The sequence below is a fragment of the Spermophilus citellus genome (assembly GCF_964194105.1).
Source record: "Spermophilus citellus genome assembly, chromosome: 7".
In the NCBI taxonomy this organism is placed as follows: domain Eukaryota; kingdom Metazoa; phylum Chordata; class Mammalia; order Rodentia; family Sciuridae; genus Spermophilus; species Spermophilus citellus.
This window is the reverse complement of record NC_138188.1, coordinates 109,913,265-109,929,661: the sequence shown is the minus strand read 5'-3', so window position 1 is coordinate 109,929,661 and position 16,397 is coordinate 109,913,265. Positions and strand designations below refer to the sequence as shown.

The 16,397-nt window shown below is 34.3% G+C and overlaps 1 protein-coding gene across 2 annotated transcripts in view; it reads left to right on the top strand.

Moving 5' to 3' along the window:
• The window catches only part of LMLN (leishmanolysin like peptidase), a 77,839-nt gene that overhangs the window by 41,201 nt on the left and 20,241 nt on the right, over positions 1–16,397 (top strand). For both annotated transcript variants that reach the window (XM_081302658.1, XM_081302657.1), the window contains exons 10-12: positions 1,283–1,390; positions 4,213–4,289; positions 6,766–6,876. In XM_081302658.1, coding sequence (XP_081158784.1) covers positions 1,283–1,390; positions 4,213–4,289; positions 6,766–6,876 — 296 coding nt within the window. The remainder of the gene's footprint in view (positions 1–1,282; positions 1,391–4,212; positions 4,290–6,765; positions 6,877–16,397) is intronic.

Here is a 16,397-nt window from a genome sequence, read left to right as displayed (position 1 = left end):
TTTTGGGGAGGGTTTGGAGGAAAAGAAACCCTTAGACTACAGTGATACATGCATATCCATGTTTACGGCAGCACAATTCACAATAGCCAAACTATGGAACCAGCCTAGGAGTCCATCAGTAGATGAATGAATAAAGAAAATGTAGTAGATATACACAATGGAGTTTTATTCAGCCATAAAGAAAAATGAAATTAAGTCATTATGTTAAGTGAAATAACCAAACTCAGAAGGCCAAGGGTCATATATTTTCTCTCATGTGGAAGCTAGAGAGGAAAAAGGGAAAGAAAGGTGGGGGCTAGGGATCTCATGAAAATCAAAAGATGATCTTTAAAGGAAAGGGACCAGAGAGTGGGAGGCAAGGAGGGTGTGGGGAAGTGCTGGGGAATGATACTGGCCATATTACATTGTTATATAATGTAACATGTACAACTATGTAACAACAAATTCCATCATTATATACCACTGTAATGCACCAATAAAAAGGCAGAAAAACGGTATTGTAATAGAATACTCCTAATATAAAAAAATTTTAAAGAATAAAAGTCATCATAGTATAGTGATACATGCATACCTATGTTTTAGCAGCACAATTCACAATAGCCAGGCTATAAACCAGTTTAGGTGTCCATCAGCAGGTGAATAATGGATAAAAAAAATAATGTAATATATATACACAACTGAGTTTATTCAATCATAAAAGAAGTAAAATTATGTCATTTTCAGGAAACTGGATAGAACTAGAGACCATTAAACAAAATAAGTCAAACTCAGAAGTTTAAATGTTATATGATTTCTTTTCCACGTGGAAGCTGGAGCGGAAAAGGGAAAAGAAAGCAGGGGTGGGGACATCTCATGAAAATCAAAAAGAGATCAGTAGAACAGAGAAAAGGGATCAGGGAATGGGAGAAGGGGAGGAAGGGAGGATGTGCTGAAGAGCAATATTGGCCAAATTATATTGTTATATTGTATATTGTGTTCATGTATGAATATGTAACAGCAAATCCCATCATAGGTACAACTATAACACAGCCATACAAAAATGTAAAAAGAAATATATATATAGTAATTTCCTAGCAAAGAAGAATGTAGCACCATCAAAATTTAATTATATTAAAAACTTTTTTAAAATTTTAAAAAACTAATTAAAAAAATTTTTAAAAATTTTTTAAAAATTCTCTCTTCTTAACAAAGTAATTTTTAAATATCTGTTGTATTCATGGAATAAAGAGTTTGACATTATCTAACAGTACTTTTGTGGGGTTTTTATTTTTCTGATTCTTAGGATGAAGCACGAAAACATTTTAATTGTCCAAATCTAGAAGGAATGGAACTTGAAAATCAAGGTGGTATGGGCACTGAACTCAACCATTGGGAAAAACGGTTATTAGAGGTCAGTTTATTTTTAAGTTTTACTAGACTTTTTTTTTTTTTAAGTAATTCATACTCATGGAAAAAGATATTTAAACAGGTTCCTCTTTAGCTCTTAAAATCCAAATTAATTTAAATCTTAAATTCCAAATGTAATTGCTAAGATTATCTTATATCCTTCCTTAAATATTGTCTAAGTTTATGTATATACACATACACACAGAAGTTTTTCTTTTTTTTTCCAATTATCTCTGTTTATTTATTTATTTTTGCAGTATGATTCTTAATACAGCTTTATACCACAATTTATCATATCTCTAATTGTATATAAGGTATGTTGACACCAAATTCACATCTTCATACATGTATTTTGTGTAATGAAGAAGTTTTTCTTTATGAACTCATACAACTTTTTTAACTTAATGATATTCTTACCAAGGCAATACAAATGCTTCTGCTATAATGCAATATATACTTTCACCTTTTTATACTGGGCTCAGTGGCACATGCCAGTAATGCCAGTGACTTGGGAGGCAGAGGCAAGAAGGTCACAAGTTCAAGGCCAGCCTCAGCAATTTAGCAAGACCCCATCTCAAAATAAAAAAGGACTGGGAATGTAGTTTAGTGGTAAAGTGTCCCTAGGTTCAATCCCCAGTACTAAAAAATAAAAAGATTTTATTCTTCAATATGATACCCTAAAAATAACTAAACTTGTGGGAAAAACAAGTATCTAGAGCACTAACGAAAACATAAAACATAATTACTAGCTCAATTTTAAAAGACATTAAATTTCCAATAAATACAGTCCTTTGTCTACTCTAGTATTTCTTTACTTTGAACAACAACAGACCTATAATCACAGCTACTCGGATTTCAGAGGAGGATTTGCAAGTTCCAGACCAGCATGGGCAACTTGGAGACTCTATCTCAAAAATTTAAAGTAAATAAACAAAAGGGCTAGAATGTAGCTCAGTGATAGAGTACCCCTGGGTTCAATTTCCAGTACTGCAAAACAAAAACAAAAATATCCACAACAACTACAAAAAAACAACAACAACATTAAAAAACTAGCAATGAGTAGCTGGGTGGGGGATTGTAAATCTTGAGTAAGAGGGACAAGAGTAAAATGTACCAAAATTAGAATGTGCAATAAACACTTGTAGCCTACTGAGCCAAGGGGAAAAAGATAAATTCAACAGAATACTCAGTATAGCATTCCTCTATTCTTTTATTTTTTTTCTTAGTGTATTTTTTATTTAGCTGCTATTGCTTCATCGTACATTAGCATCCAGGGGAAAGTCACAATGAATTAGCAGGATTATATTGATGTCACTCCCTTATTTTCCATCTCACATGAGTTCATTCATAGTGCTGAAATACATGCATTAGCAAAATAGACTGTGTGCTTTGATTTCCTCAGTTTTGTCATTGTTGTTGTTTTTTTATGGTATTGAATCCAGAGGCTTCAATAAAGATGCTTCAAAAATGAGGCTGAAACTCCTCATTTTTTAAGAGCTGCATAGTATTATATTATACAAATATAACCTAACAGTCATGTGTTAATGAACAATTATGTTTCAAATTTTTAATTTAAAAAATTATAATGAGCCATTTATTTATTTATTGCTCATTTACTGCTGTGCTTTCCAGGATTGGTGTTTCAGTGGATATTCTTTGGTTCAGCTAAACAATCAAACTCACAAGACTCTAACAGGCCACACTAAAGAAAGATTTCCTTAGAAAGGGTATCACAAAGCACACACAACACACAGTGTTGGGCACATTCCTTGTGCTGAAACAGCAATCTAGGGGCTGTCATTGATGCCTCTCTTCCTCCCTCTCCAACTCAAGGACAGCAGTACAAGGCCAAAGAAGATGGATGCAAGAACCAGCCTGGCTTTTAAAGTACCATGTCCCAAATAGGACATGATCTTTTTAACAGTTCCATAGACATAATTTTCAGATCCCTATAAAACATTTTCAAGACAGAGAAGTCCCAGAACTGTGGCTTACCAACAGGTATTTATGTTCATTTATGGTAATCCAAGCCCAGAAGTATTTCAGGAGGTTTTATTCCCTTAAGTACTAATGCCTGATAACACAGTTGACATTCCATCTTTATTAGGTTTCCAGGGGAACAGAACTAGAAAGTTAACCCAAGGTCACATTTGTTTATAGAGTAAGAAAGAATAAATTCCTATAAGTGGAATTTCTGGGCTAGAAGATATTAAAGAGTTGAAGAAAAATTAGAGCTATCCAAAGAAGAAATATGCTCTCTTAAGAGGCAGTAGAGTCCTTATTGTAGAGGACCTCCTGAAAGGAATTTTATCATATAAATTAAAATTGGGTAGATAGTATACCTTGAGAATATTTTAGGTCCCTCATATAGATTATTTGATCTCATGATTCTATCATATGTGTTTTGCATGTTAGTGTATCTGTGATCACAAAGGATTAGGAAACTATTTTCTATGTAATTCAGGTGGTTATTTCCCTAATTCTAAATTACCTGGGCATTGTCTCCCTTTACTTTGCCTGGAGATTCTTTACAGTAGTATTTCTGATTCCACATATATATATCTTCATTTTCATCATAATATCTTAAATGTTAGTTCCTGCCATTCCAGGGAAATTATAAACATGGAAACATTTGAAGCAAAAAATAGATTTGACTTTAAATTTCAGTCTAGTCATTTTAAAGATGGCTTTTGTATTTCACTACTTTTAAGTGAATATTTTATCAGTCCCTCACTGGAAACATTTTAAATATATATCAGAGAAATCACAGAAATTGTTAAGAATTGTAGAGTCATTTTCTAACTAAAATTTGTTGGTGATTTTCAGAATGAAGCAATGACTGGTTCTCATACCCAGAACCGAGTCCTCTCTCGAATCACTCTGGCATTAATGGAGGACACTGGGTAAGACAGCTGTGAGAATACATGATTTATGTATTAAAATTAAATGAATATTAAGATTAGCTTTAGAAAATGCTGACATTTTACATCAAAGCAAAACTACTTACTGCATTATTGGATTTTGTTCAGTTAGCTGTCCATTATCACCAAATCTGTTTATTCATTCAATAATTGTTTAAGGCCCCAAGATATAGTTATAACAGAGCAAAACCATGATGTTAATGAGATTTATTTTCTTGTAAGGAAAAGCTTCTAATATGAAGGAAAAACTAAATAATTTTTTAAATTGTGAATAAGATTGATGTATAGTTTCCTGGTTTTTAAAGTAGTGGAACTTTCTGGTAAAGCAGTAAACTGTTATTAAATGAAATCTTTTACAGAATCTTTATGTATCAAATAAAATCAGAAATGCTTAGGTGGAAACAGTGCTTCTTTCTCTAAGATACCTGAGGGAACATTTGAAAATGAAATCAAATTTAAAATCAATAGTATAGGTATTATTAAAACCATGAAAATAGTTGATTTAACTTAACTTTGGGGGGGTGATCAAAGAGAAATAAGGATTTTAAAATATAGAGCTCATTGTTGACCCTGAGAATAGTTTCAATAAAAATGGAAGAGACTGAGAAGTTCTTAGGCTGATCTGCTTACGTGAGAGGAATACATAGGTAAGAAAGGATTTTATTAACACATCTTTTCCCCTGAGAATGCAAGATGGATAGGATCCAGAAAAACAAGAGAGAATTAAGTTAAATGAGAATTAGCTTCCTGTCTATTAATTCAGGAAAAAGGAATGGGTATAAGAATGCAGCAAGTCATGGAACTGGGGATATAGCTCAGGGGTAGAACACTTGTCTAGTATGTGTTATCTACTTTCTTAATTCTCCGTTAGCCCATTTGAAGAACAATAAGGAAAAAAAATATAGCATTCTTGTGCCTAACAGAAATATCAAGATATTGTTATATCTTTAGAAGGTAGCAGATAGTACCCTGAAAAGTCATTAGCATGCAATTCTTTAAGGTTAAAGATTATTTTCTATGAAGTGATAACAAATTTTTGATGTCTATATATATAGACTTCATCTCAGGGATATTATTCTTTTAAATATTTTATTATGAAATTTATCAACACATAAAAAAATGCATGTATTAAACAGTCTATATAATACAATGAATACTGTAGGCCTATGAACTGGATTCAACAGTGAATAAGATGTCATACTTGGCAATAGTCTTTACCTTGCAAGTCACAGACATCACATCATTTTACTCCTAAATACTGCACTGTGAGTCCCTAAAATATTTGGATGTTTTTTAATGTAACCACACTTAGCAGTAACAAAATTAATAATTTCCTAATATCCTCTAATACCCAGTTCATAAGCACATAAATCTTTTATCTCTCTTTTTAAATCGGGATGCAAATAAAATATCTCTTAAGCCTTTTAACGTACAGCAGTCCTGTACACCTCTGCCACCTCCCCCAGCCCCCATGACAGTTAATTTATTGTGGACCCAGAATTCTGGATTCGCTTGTGTATTTCTTTGTTCTACAATACCCTGTATGTCTTGTAAATAGAAGTTATCTCTGTTATGGGTTAAATGTGAGGTGTTCCCCAAAAGTTTATGTGTGAGACAATGCATGAAGGTTTAGAGGTGAAATGACTGGGTTATAAAGGCCTTAAACAGGTCAGTGAATTCATCCCAGGACAGGGATTAACTGGGTAGTAACTGTAGGCAGATAGGGTGTGGCTGGTGGAGGTGGGTCCACAGGGCATGCCTTTGGGGTTTGTCCTTGTTGAGCAGAGCTCTCTCTCTGCTTCTTGGTAGCCATGTCCTGACTTTTCCTCTGCCACACACTTCCACCATAATGTCTTGCTTCACCTTGAACCCCAAGGAATGTCACAGATTCAAGGCCAGAACATCAAGAAACTACAGCCAACTGAATTAGATTAGGTAAAAGTTAGCCAAGTAGTAATTCCACTATTTCTTTCTTCTCAGCTTCTCTTTTTCACTCATTCTATTTCCTTGCCCTTATTTTCCTTGTCTCACAATATAACCACTTTGTGTTACTCTGTGACTTCCATCATTTTTGAAAATTACAATGGAAATATATTTTGTTTTGTTTTCCAAATATGAAAGTAGTTTGACACAGAACTGATTACCCAACTCCTGCCCCAGCGATCCTGTACAACAGACCTTTGGCAGCAAGCACTTTGTAAATGTTCATTTGTGGTGATGGCCTCCCAAGTACTTTTTAAGGTCCTAATTTGCTCATTATTGAGATTTGTAATTGGTATGCTAGAGTTGTTTTTTAAGTGAAGGTAATCAATAATCATTATTGGGGATAGCAGGTATAGATTGGTGATAGAGCAGTTGTTTGGCCCTGAGTTTGATTTTCAGAGCACTGCAAAGGAGAAAAAAGTGAATTTAAATAATGGTAATACTAAAAGGTGCTTTGTTTGGATTATTCCCACAGTTGGTATAAAGCAAATTACAGCATGGCTGAGAAGTTAGACTGGGGCCGAGGAATGGGCTGTGACTTTGTCAGGAAGAGCTGTAAATTCTGGATTGATCAGCAGAGACAAAAGTAAGAATGTGTTTCTTTGTGTATCTTTGATTATACAATTAATTTCTGATTTTATTCTTTATCCTGAGCATAAAATGTCAACTATTTTCAAAAGTGGTCTGAGCAGTTCAGTTTCAAATCCTTCTACAGGTACTTCGCAATAATATCCTAATAAGTAAGTGGAGAATGAAAGGAAAGTGACCACAACACTCGAGTGACCAAAAGATCTTTATTGCAGCAGTGTAACAAAGAGAAAAGAAGGAAGGAAAGAGAGAGAGAGAGAGAGAGAGAGAGAGAGAGAGAGAGAGAAAGAAAGAAGAGAAGAGATGAACAGGGAGAGAGCAAGAGCAAGAGAGAGAGAGAGCGCGCGCAAGAAAGATAAAGAGAGCGAGAGAGAGCGAGAGAGAGAGCGAGAGAGAGAGCGAGAGAGAGCGAGAGAGAGCGAGAGAGAGAGAGAGAGAGAGAGAGAGAGAGAGCGAGCAAGAGAGAAAGAGCAAGAGAGAGGGGGGCCTGGCAGGAGGGAGTTTTTATAGCCCAAATCTAATGGGGCCTCTGGGTCTGCAAGCTGCCTTGTTGGCCCAAGGGGGGTTGAGTGCTCAGCCTTGAGCAGGGTTGAATGTTCAGACTTGACACAAACAGGTGATAAAGGACCAGATAGAGGGGGGTTTGAGTGTGTGGGCTTTCAGCCAACATCTGTTCAGCCTGTCCTGCAGACAACACAGTTCAGCCTGCTCTGCACCCAACAGAGAATAATTTTTTTTTTTTTTTTTTTTTTTTGTGGTGCTGGGGATGGAACCCAGGGCCTTGTGCATACAAGGCAGGTACTCTGTGAACTAAGCTATATCCTAAAATCATTATTTTTAATCATATATTAAAATAATCTGGGGCTGCAGTTGTTGCTCAGTGGTAGAGTGCTTGCCTAGCATGTATAAGGCACTGGGTTCAATCCTTGGCACCACATAAAAATAAATAAATATGAAAAAAATTGTGTCCATCTACAACCAAATAATAGTAATAATAATAATCCATAGCATCAGGGCTGGGGTTTGTGGCTCAGTGGTAGAGTGCTCGCCTAGCACACATGAGGCACTGAATTCGATCCTCAGCACCACATAAAAATGAAATAAAGATATTGTGTCCACTTACAACTAGAAAATAAATATTAAACTAAAATAATAATCCATAGCAAGGTGGTCAGAGCTATGAATATTTCTGTTTGGCTTATAATTCATAATTTTTGCATATTGTCATTTTTTATTGTTTTCCTCAGTTTGCATACGTAAACATAGATGCAAATATCCATTCAGTATTAAAAAACCAGGCTGGGCATAAAGAAGAATGAAATTATGGCATTTGCCAGTAAATGGATGGAACTGGAGACTGACAAGCTAAGTGAAACAAGCCAATCCTCAAAAACCAAAGACCAAAGGATCTCTCATTAATATGCAGATCCTGACTTACAATAGGCAGGGGAGAGGGAGGAGTAGAGATTCACCAGATTGGACACAGGGGAATGGGGAGAAGTGTGGGGGATGGGAATGGGAAAGACAGTAAATGAATTGGACATAACTTTCTTGTGTTCAAATATGATTACATGACCAGTGTAACTCCACATCATGTACAACCACAACAATGGGAAGTTATATTTCATGTATGCATGATATGTCAAAATACATTCTACTGTTATGTATAACTAAAAAGAACAAATTAAAAAAAAACGAACAGGGGCTGAGGATGTGGCTCAAGTGGTAGCAAGCTCACCTAGCATGCGTGAGGCACTGGGTTCGATTCTCAGCACCATATAAAAATAAAATAAAGATATTGTGTTTACCTAAAACTAAAAAATAAATATTAAAAAAAAAATCAGGCTGGGGCGATAGCTCAGTCATTGGTAGAGCACTTGCCTAGCATATACAAGACTCTAGATTCCATTCCCATCATTGCAGAAAAGAAAAAAATACTTTGGAAAGAGGGTTTTTCATCTGGATACATATCATAATCACATCAAGATTTTTAAAGTTACAAAGTATCCAAGTTTGGGATAGATATACACAACACACACAGACACACATACTTAAAGAGTACATAGGATCTCTATGTTTTTTACAACAATGATCTCAAAATTAAAAATTAAATATATATAAATTTAAGCAAATATAAAAATTACATGTATTCTTCATCCATTTTTTCTAATCTTGCAAAATCATTGTAAAATATCACAACTAGGATATTGACATTGGTATAGATTCAGAATATTTCTGTAATAAGGACGCCTCATGTTGCCATTTCCCTCCTAACTTCATAACTCCTAGAAACCACTACCTATTCTTCATTTCTATAATTTTGTCATTTCAAAATGTTATATTAGAATGTTATATTAGAATGTTGTATAAATTTTTAAATGTGATAAGTACTATGTGCAAACTTTTGGCATTTTCTAGAGATTGATCCAGGTTCTTTTGTATATGTCAATAGTTTGATATTTTTATTGCTGAGTGATATTCCACATTATGGCTCTTCTACAATTTGTTTAAACACTCACATTTTGAAGAACATCTGGGTTGTTTCCAGTTTGGGGCTATTATGAATAAAGTCACATTTGTATACAGGTTTTCTTATGAACACAAATCTTCATTTCTTCAAAGTAAATGCCTAGGGGGTGGGGATATAGCTCAGTGGTAAAGCACTTGCCTAGCATGCATAAGGCCCTGAGTTCAATCCCCAGCACTGAAAAAAAAAAAAAAAAAAAAAAAAAAAAAAATTAAATTAATAAAAATAAATGCCTAGGATTACAATTGCTGGTCCATATGGTGGTTGCAGGTTTACTTTTTCCAAGAAACTATCAAACTCTTTTCCAAAATTGCTATATCATTTTACATTTCTGCCAGCAAAATATAAGATATAGTTTTTCTACATCTTTGTCAGCATTTGGTGTTGTCACTGTTTTTTTATTTTAGTTATTCTCATAGGAACATAATGATATTTTACAGTGATTTTAATTTGTATTTTTCTAATGGCTAATGATGTTGAACATCTTTTCATGTGCTTATTTTCTCTCTGTATATCTTCTTTAGTGAATTGTCTTTTCATTCTTAAGCCAGTTCTCCAATTGGATTTTTTTTTTTTTACTGTTAAGTTTTGAGAATTCTTTGTATAATCTAGATGCTAGTGTTTGTCATATATGTGGTTTGCAAATATTTTTTTTTATTTTTTTAATAGTTGTAGATAGACACAATACCTTTTATTTTATTTATTTATCTTTTTATGTGGTGCTGAGGATCAAACCCAGAGCTTCACATGTGCTAGGCAAGCACTCTACCAGTGAACCATAACCTAAGCCCTCTTTCTCCTAGTCTGTAGCTTGCCTTTTTATTCTCTTGTCAGGGAATTTTTTAAACATTTGTTTATTAGTTCAAATCAGTTATATGTGGCAGTAGAAAACTCTTCGATTCATTGTACACAAATGGAGCAGAATTTTTCACTTCTCTGGTTGTTCATGAAGTAGGGTCACACCGTTCATGCAATTATACATGTACCTAGGGTAATGATGTCCATCCTATCATTTCTGAGAGTTTTTAATCATGAATGGGTGATGACTTTTGTCATAGTGCTTTTCCTGCATTAGTTGATATAATTGTGCTTTTGTTGATTGTTTTTAGCCTATTAATATGGTGTGGATTACATTGATTTTTTTAATATTAAACTTATATCCCTATAATAAACCCATTTTGATCATAGTATATAATGATTTCTATATCATTTAATTCTATGTGCCAGTTTTTTGTTATGGATTTTTATGTCTGTCTTCATAAAGAATGTTGACTCAAAGTTTTCTCAGGTTTTTACCAGTTATTTCTTTTTCAACTAATATATATGGCCCTCAGAACAATTGTAATATGTCAGTTAAGTTTTATATTATTCAAAGATGATGTGTTATCATTAAATAAGCGATAATGGATTATTTTTTTGTCACACTTAAATATTGGCTTGATTTTAAAGTATAATTTACATAATACTATGCAGAAATAAATCCTACTATAGAACGAGGTATTTATTTATCCCATTCTTTATTTTCATTTTGTTGAAAGTGTTTTTCTCTTGAGATTTCTTCTTTAACCTACTTGTTATTTAGAAGTCATTTGTCTATAATCTCCAAGAACTAGGGGATTTTCAAGCTATCTTTATCTAGTTTCCAGTTCAATTCCATTATCCTCTGAAAAGAAAAGACATTGTATAATTTCTTTTAAATTTTGTTGATTTATATTTTGTTGTCCAGAATATGCTCTAGTTGTGGCTAATGTTCTGTGTAATCTTGTTAAGAATATGTAATCTGCTGTTGTTGGATGAAATAGTATGTATATTTCAGTTATATCCAGTTAATCAGTGGTGCTATTAAGGTCAACTGCATCCTGATTTTCTGTTCTCTGAATCTATTTCTGATACAAAGGTATTGAAGTCTCCAGCTATAATAGTGGGTTCATCTGTATCATCTTGCATGTCTTTCAGGTTTTGCCTCACATATTTTGACACTGTTTTGTTAGGCACATACACATTTGTGATTTTTATGTTTTCTTGGAGTAGTGACCCTTTTATCATCTTGTAATGCCTTTCTTAATCCTTGATAATTTCCCTTACTCTGAAGAGTAATTTTTTTTTTTTTTTTTTTTTGTACAGTCTTTGCCTCATTTTTGTTTCAGGGTAATACTAGTTTCATAAAATGTAGTGTTCCCTTTTCTTCTATTTTCTGAAAGAGATTATTTAAAATTAGTGTTAATTCTTCTTTAAATGCTTGGTAAACTTCTCCAGTGAAACTATCTGAACCTGGGGATTTCTCTTTGGGGAGTTTTAAAATTGTGAATTAGTATAAATTAAACTTTTTCACAACTGTTTCACATTGAATGAACTATAGCAATTTGTGTTTTTTGAGTTAATCCGTTTTTGTCTAAGTCATCAAATATATGTGTGTAGAGTTGTTTGTAATATTCTACTATTTGTCTATAAGGGCTGTGGTGATATACTATTTCAAACCTAATATTGGTAATTTTCTTCTCTCTGTTTCTTTGTAGAGATTTCTCAATTTTATTGATCTTTAGAAACCAGCCTTTTGTTTCATTGATATCTTCTATTCTTCTGTTTTCATATTTGTGGATTTCTATTGTTTGTTATATATTTCCTTCTGCTTGTTTTTTATTTTTGTTTGGTAGTGCTGGGGGTTGAACTCAGGGCCTTGGTCATGCTGGGCAAGTGCTCTACACTGAGCTGCATTGGTTTTTCTTTAGACTCTTGAGATTTGATTATTAATTAGAGACATTTATTTCCCTCCCAGCAATTCTTTAGCTTTGTGCCAGGAAATTTCAGTATGTTTTACTTTTATTTTCATTCAGATCAGTGTATTTTTAAAAAAATTCCTTTGAAATGTCCTCATTGACCCATGTTGTTTAGATTTTAAGTGTTTGAAAATTTTCTTGTTATTCTTTTGTTGTTGAATTCCAGTTTGATCCCATTATAGTTAAAGGATATACTCCATATGATTTAAGTTCTTTTATATTTGTTGAGATTTGTTTTATAGCCCAAGATAAGGTTTCTGTTGGTATATGTTCCGTGAACACTTGGAAAAAGAAATGTATATTCTGCTGTTGTGGGTATTGTATAAATGTTGTATATCTTGTCCTGTTAGTTAATACCATTTTGTTTTTTGGTACCAGGGATTGAACCTAGGGGTACTTAACCACTGAGCCACATTCCCATCCCTTTTTATTTTTTTTTGAGACAGGGTCTCACTTAGGTGCTGAGAGCCTCACTAAATTACTGAAGCTGGCTTTGAACTTGCAATCCTCCTGCCTCAGCGTCCCAAGCTGCTGGGATTACAAGCGTGTGCCACCACACCAATAGTTGATGGTGTTATTAAGTCCTATGCCCTTACTGATTTTCTGCTACTTATTCTAGCAATCATTGAAAGACCTCAGCACTGTTTCAGTCTTTAAATCTGAAAAGATATTGTGCCTTCTCTCTACCTTTCAGAGTCTTCTTGCATCTGTTTTCTAATATCCAGGATTTTTAGTTGTACTTGGAAGAAGGGAAAACATATTTATTCCATTTTCCAGGAAGTAGAAATGGGACTCAACATTTTATATTTATATTTTTAAAAAATTCCCCTAGTGACTGTGGACTTGCATTTAGGCACCATTACTTTAAAACTATAACAATGATTATGACTTATTTGATTTATTTGGCATTTTATGATCTATAGAACTTTCAAATAGAATACAATCTCATCATTTCTGAAAGAAACACTACAAAATAAGAACAATTGTCTGCATTTTACTGCTAAAATAAAAAGGTCAAGACAAGTGGCTTGTCCATAATCATATATCAGATAAGACACAGAGCTGGGACTTATAACTTTTCACTTCAAGACCTTGGCCTTGCCCATTAAGTCTCAAGTACTTTTTGTGTCATAAGGTATCATTGTCATATTTTCTTACCTGGGTTCAGTCACAGAGCAATTTTATTCAGTGGTCTAATGTCTGAATTATAACACTAATGTGAAAAGAGCTGCTAATAATCACTAGCAGGAATCACCTGCCAACCACTTTGGGGCCAGCTAGTTAACTCCAGCACGACAATTTGATCTGCCAATATAGTGATTCCCAGATTTCAATGAACATTAAAATAATCATCTAGAGAGCTTTAAGAAAATCTCAATACCCACCCCCCAAAAAAGAAAAGAAAAGAAATGGTTGGAAACATTAAATCTGTCTGAACAAAGATTAAAAAACAAAAAAATCTCAATATCCCAGTTGCATTCCACAGTAATTAAATCAGAATGTGGTGATAACCAGGCATTGGTGTTTTTTGTTTTGTATTTTGTTTTAAGAGAACCTCAGATGATTTCGGTATGCATCAAAAATTGGAAACCAGTTTATGGTGTATTAAAGGAAGTATGTAGCCGGTGGCACACACCTATAATCCCAGCTATTTGGGAGGCTGAGGCAGGAGGAATGCAAATTCGAGACTAGCCTGTGCAACTTAGTGAGACCCTGTCTCAAAATAATTTTTTTTTTTTTTAAAGGAGGTATGTGGCTAACACTGCAGCTGCAAGAGTTTAGAGAGACTTTTTCCTTCCTGTTAACAACTACAACTCTTTTTAAAATTTTTTTTTTTTTATTTTTAGGTGCATACATCTTTATCTTATTTTTATGTGGTGCTGAGGATCGAATCCAGTGCCTCACACATGCCAGGCGAGCGCGCCACCACTTGAGCCACATCCCAAGCCCCAACAACTACAACTCTTAATTGTTCCCCTTTGAGTCTCAATTATAGGATCACCTAAGACCAAAAATAGAATAGTTCCTCTTCCCCTTTCTTAAAAACGGTTGCTTTCACAGTTTTTGTGAGTTCACTGCATTCTCTCCTATTCTATGAATCATAAGTGATTAGCAGTTTTCTTGGTAAAAGACTAGATAGTAAATATTTTAGGCATTGATCATTATTAGAGTCTTTTCTTTCTTTTTTGGAGGGGGGGGCATAGTAGACATTGAACTAAGAGGCATTCGACCACTAAGACACATCCCCAGCCCTATTTTATATTTTATTTAGAGACAGGGTCTCACTGAGTTGCTTAGCGCCTCGCTGTTGCTGAGGCTGGCTTTGAACTCACAATCCTTCTGTCTCAGCCTCCCTAGCTGCTGGGATTACAGGCGTGCACTACCACACCTGGTTTGTTGGAGTCTTTATACAACTATTCAACTTTACTTTTGTACACCAAAAGACAAAATAAATGTGTATGGTCATGTTCTAATAACACCTTATCTTACAAAAAGAGGTTGTGTGCAAGAAGTATAACTCAGAGTAGAGCTCTTGCCTAGTATGCATAAAACCCTGGTTTGATCCCCAGCACCACACACACAAAAATAGCAGGTTGTGGGTATGATCCAAGAGTTGAGTTTATGGACCCTGCCATAAGCATTTCAGATATTTCACTTGTGGATAATTGAAATCTAGAATTATTTGCCATCTTCTGGCACCACAGGCCCAGTCTCACTATGTCCCTGAGTTACCTTAGAGGTTCTAGAGTGACCCTTCTTGGAGCACAGGGTCTGGTGCATAACTTCTGGGCTTCATTATCTGTGACTCTTCTCCTACATTGTTGGGAAACCAGTGTTAGAAGAGATCCACTGAGGATGGGCAAAACCACATTCATCTGAATCCCTGAATCTGTGCACACTCAAAATTCTTCCTTTTTATTTTTTGGTGCTAGAGATGAAACCGAGGGCCTTACCCATGCTGGGCAAGTACCCTCCCAGTAAGCTACATCTCAGCCCTATTCTATTCTGAAGCAACTGGTCTGATAAATACCCAACTCCTGTGTCCAGCTTATTTGCTATTAGTAATGACTATAAAGCTATACTCTCCAGTATGGTACCATTTAGCCATGTATGGCTACTGAAATTTATATTTAAATTATTATAGTTAAATAAAATCTAAAATTGAATTATTCAGTTGACTAATCACATTGTAAATAGTTGATAGCCATATGTGGTTGGTGGCTCCTGTATTAGGCAGTGCAAATGTACAGCATTTCCACATTTGCAGGCACTTCTACCAGACACTGTTGCTCTGCATTTTATTAAGTCATAAGTCTTGAAGAGCTCTAACTTTGAAACTTAAAATTACTAATTTTTAACCTCTTTATTCCTCTTTATTCCTTTAACCAAGACTGATATTTCTATTAAAGTAAAAAGGTAATATTTTGTTTTAAAGGAAGTGAGATTCATGGTATCAAGAAAGTGACTAAGAACTACTGGTCATATACATTGGAAACTTTATTGTGGGATGTTATAAAATTGCTTCATAAAATGGTGGGGACAGTGGAAATTCCATTTATTGAGTAACTTGTATGTGTTAGGCACTAAGTGCTTTGTAGTTGAAGCTCAGAAAAGTTAAATACTAAGTAAGTGGCTGGCCCTGGTATTTGAATCCAAACCTTTGTGATGACTTAAGACCTTTGCTTTCGTAGTATACTGTGCTGCTTCAAGTTTACCAAAGACTATGGTAGGTATTTTACCTATTTTAATCTCAGGAAGCTATAATTCCCTAAAGATGTTATGTTAATGTTTGTTTGCTTGTTTGTTTTGCAATGCTGGGTATAGAACTCAGAGGTTATGCTGACTTAAATGAGAAAAGTACCAATCTTCCTTCAAATAAGAAATCTGGCTTAGCTTTTTTTTTTCCCTTAGGAGACATGGGGGAGAATAAAAATACCAGAATAAAAATTTAAAAATCCTAGTATAATTCTGTGGATACATCTTACCAGAATTTCTATGGAATACTGAGTTCTCATTTATATAATTTTGTATTATAAATTGCCAATTTGATGACTGATCAGATTACAGGTTTGTTTGAAGGTTAGTTTTACAAGACAATGCTACAGATTCTGATATCATTTGAAAATTTATAAGACTACTTTTATCAAATTGTCCTTCCAGGAATCAGTTTAACAGGGATTAGGACAAATTAGTAAAATTTAGGAATATTCTCAC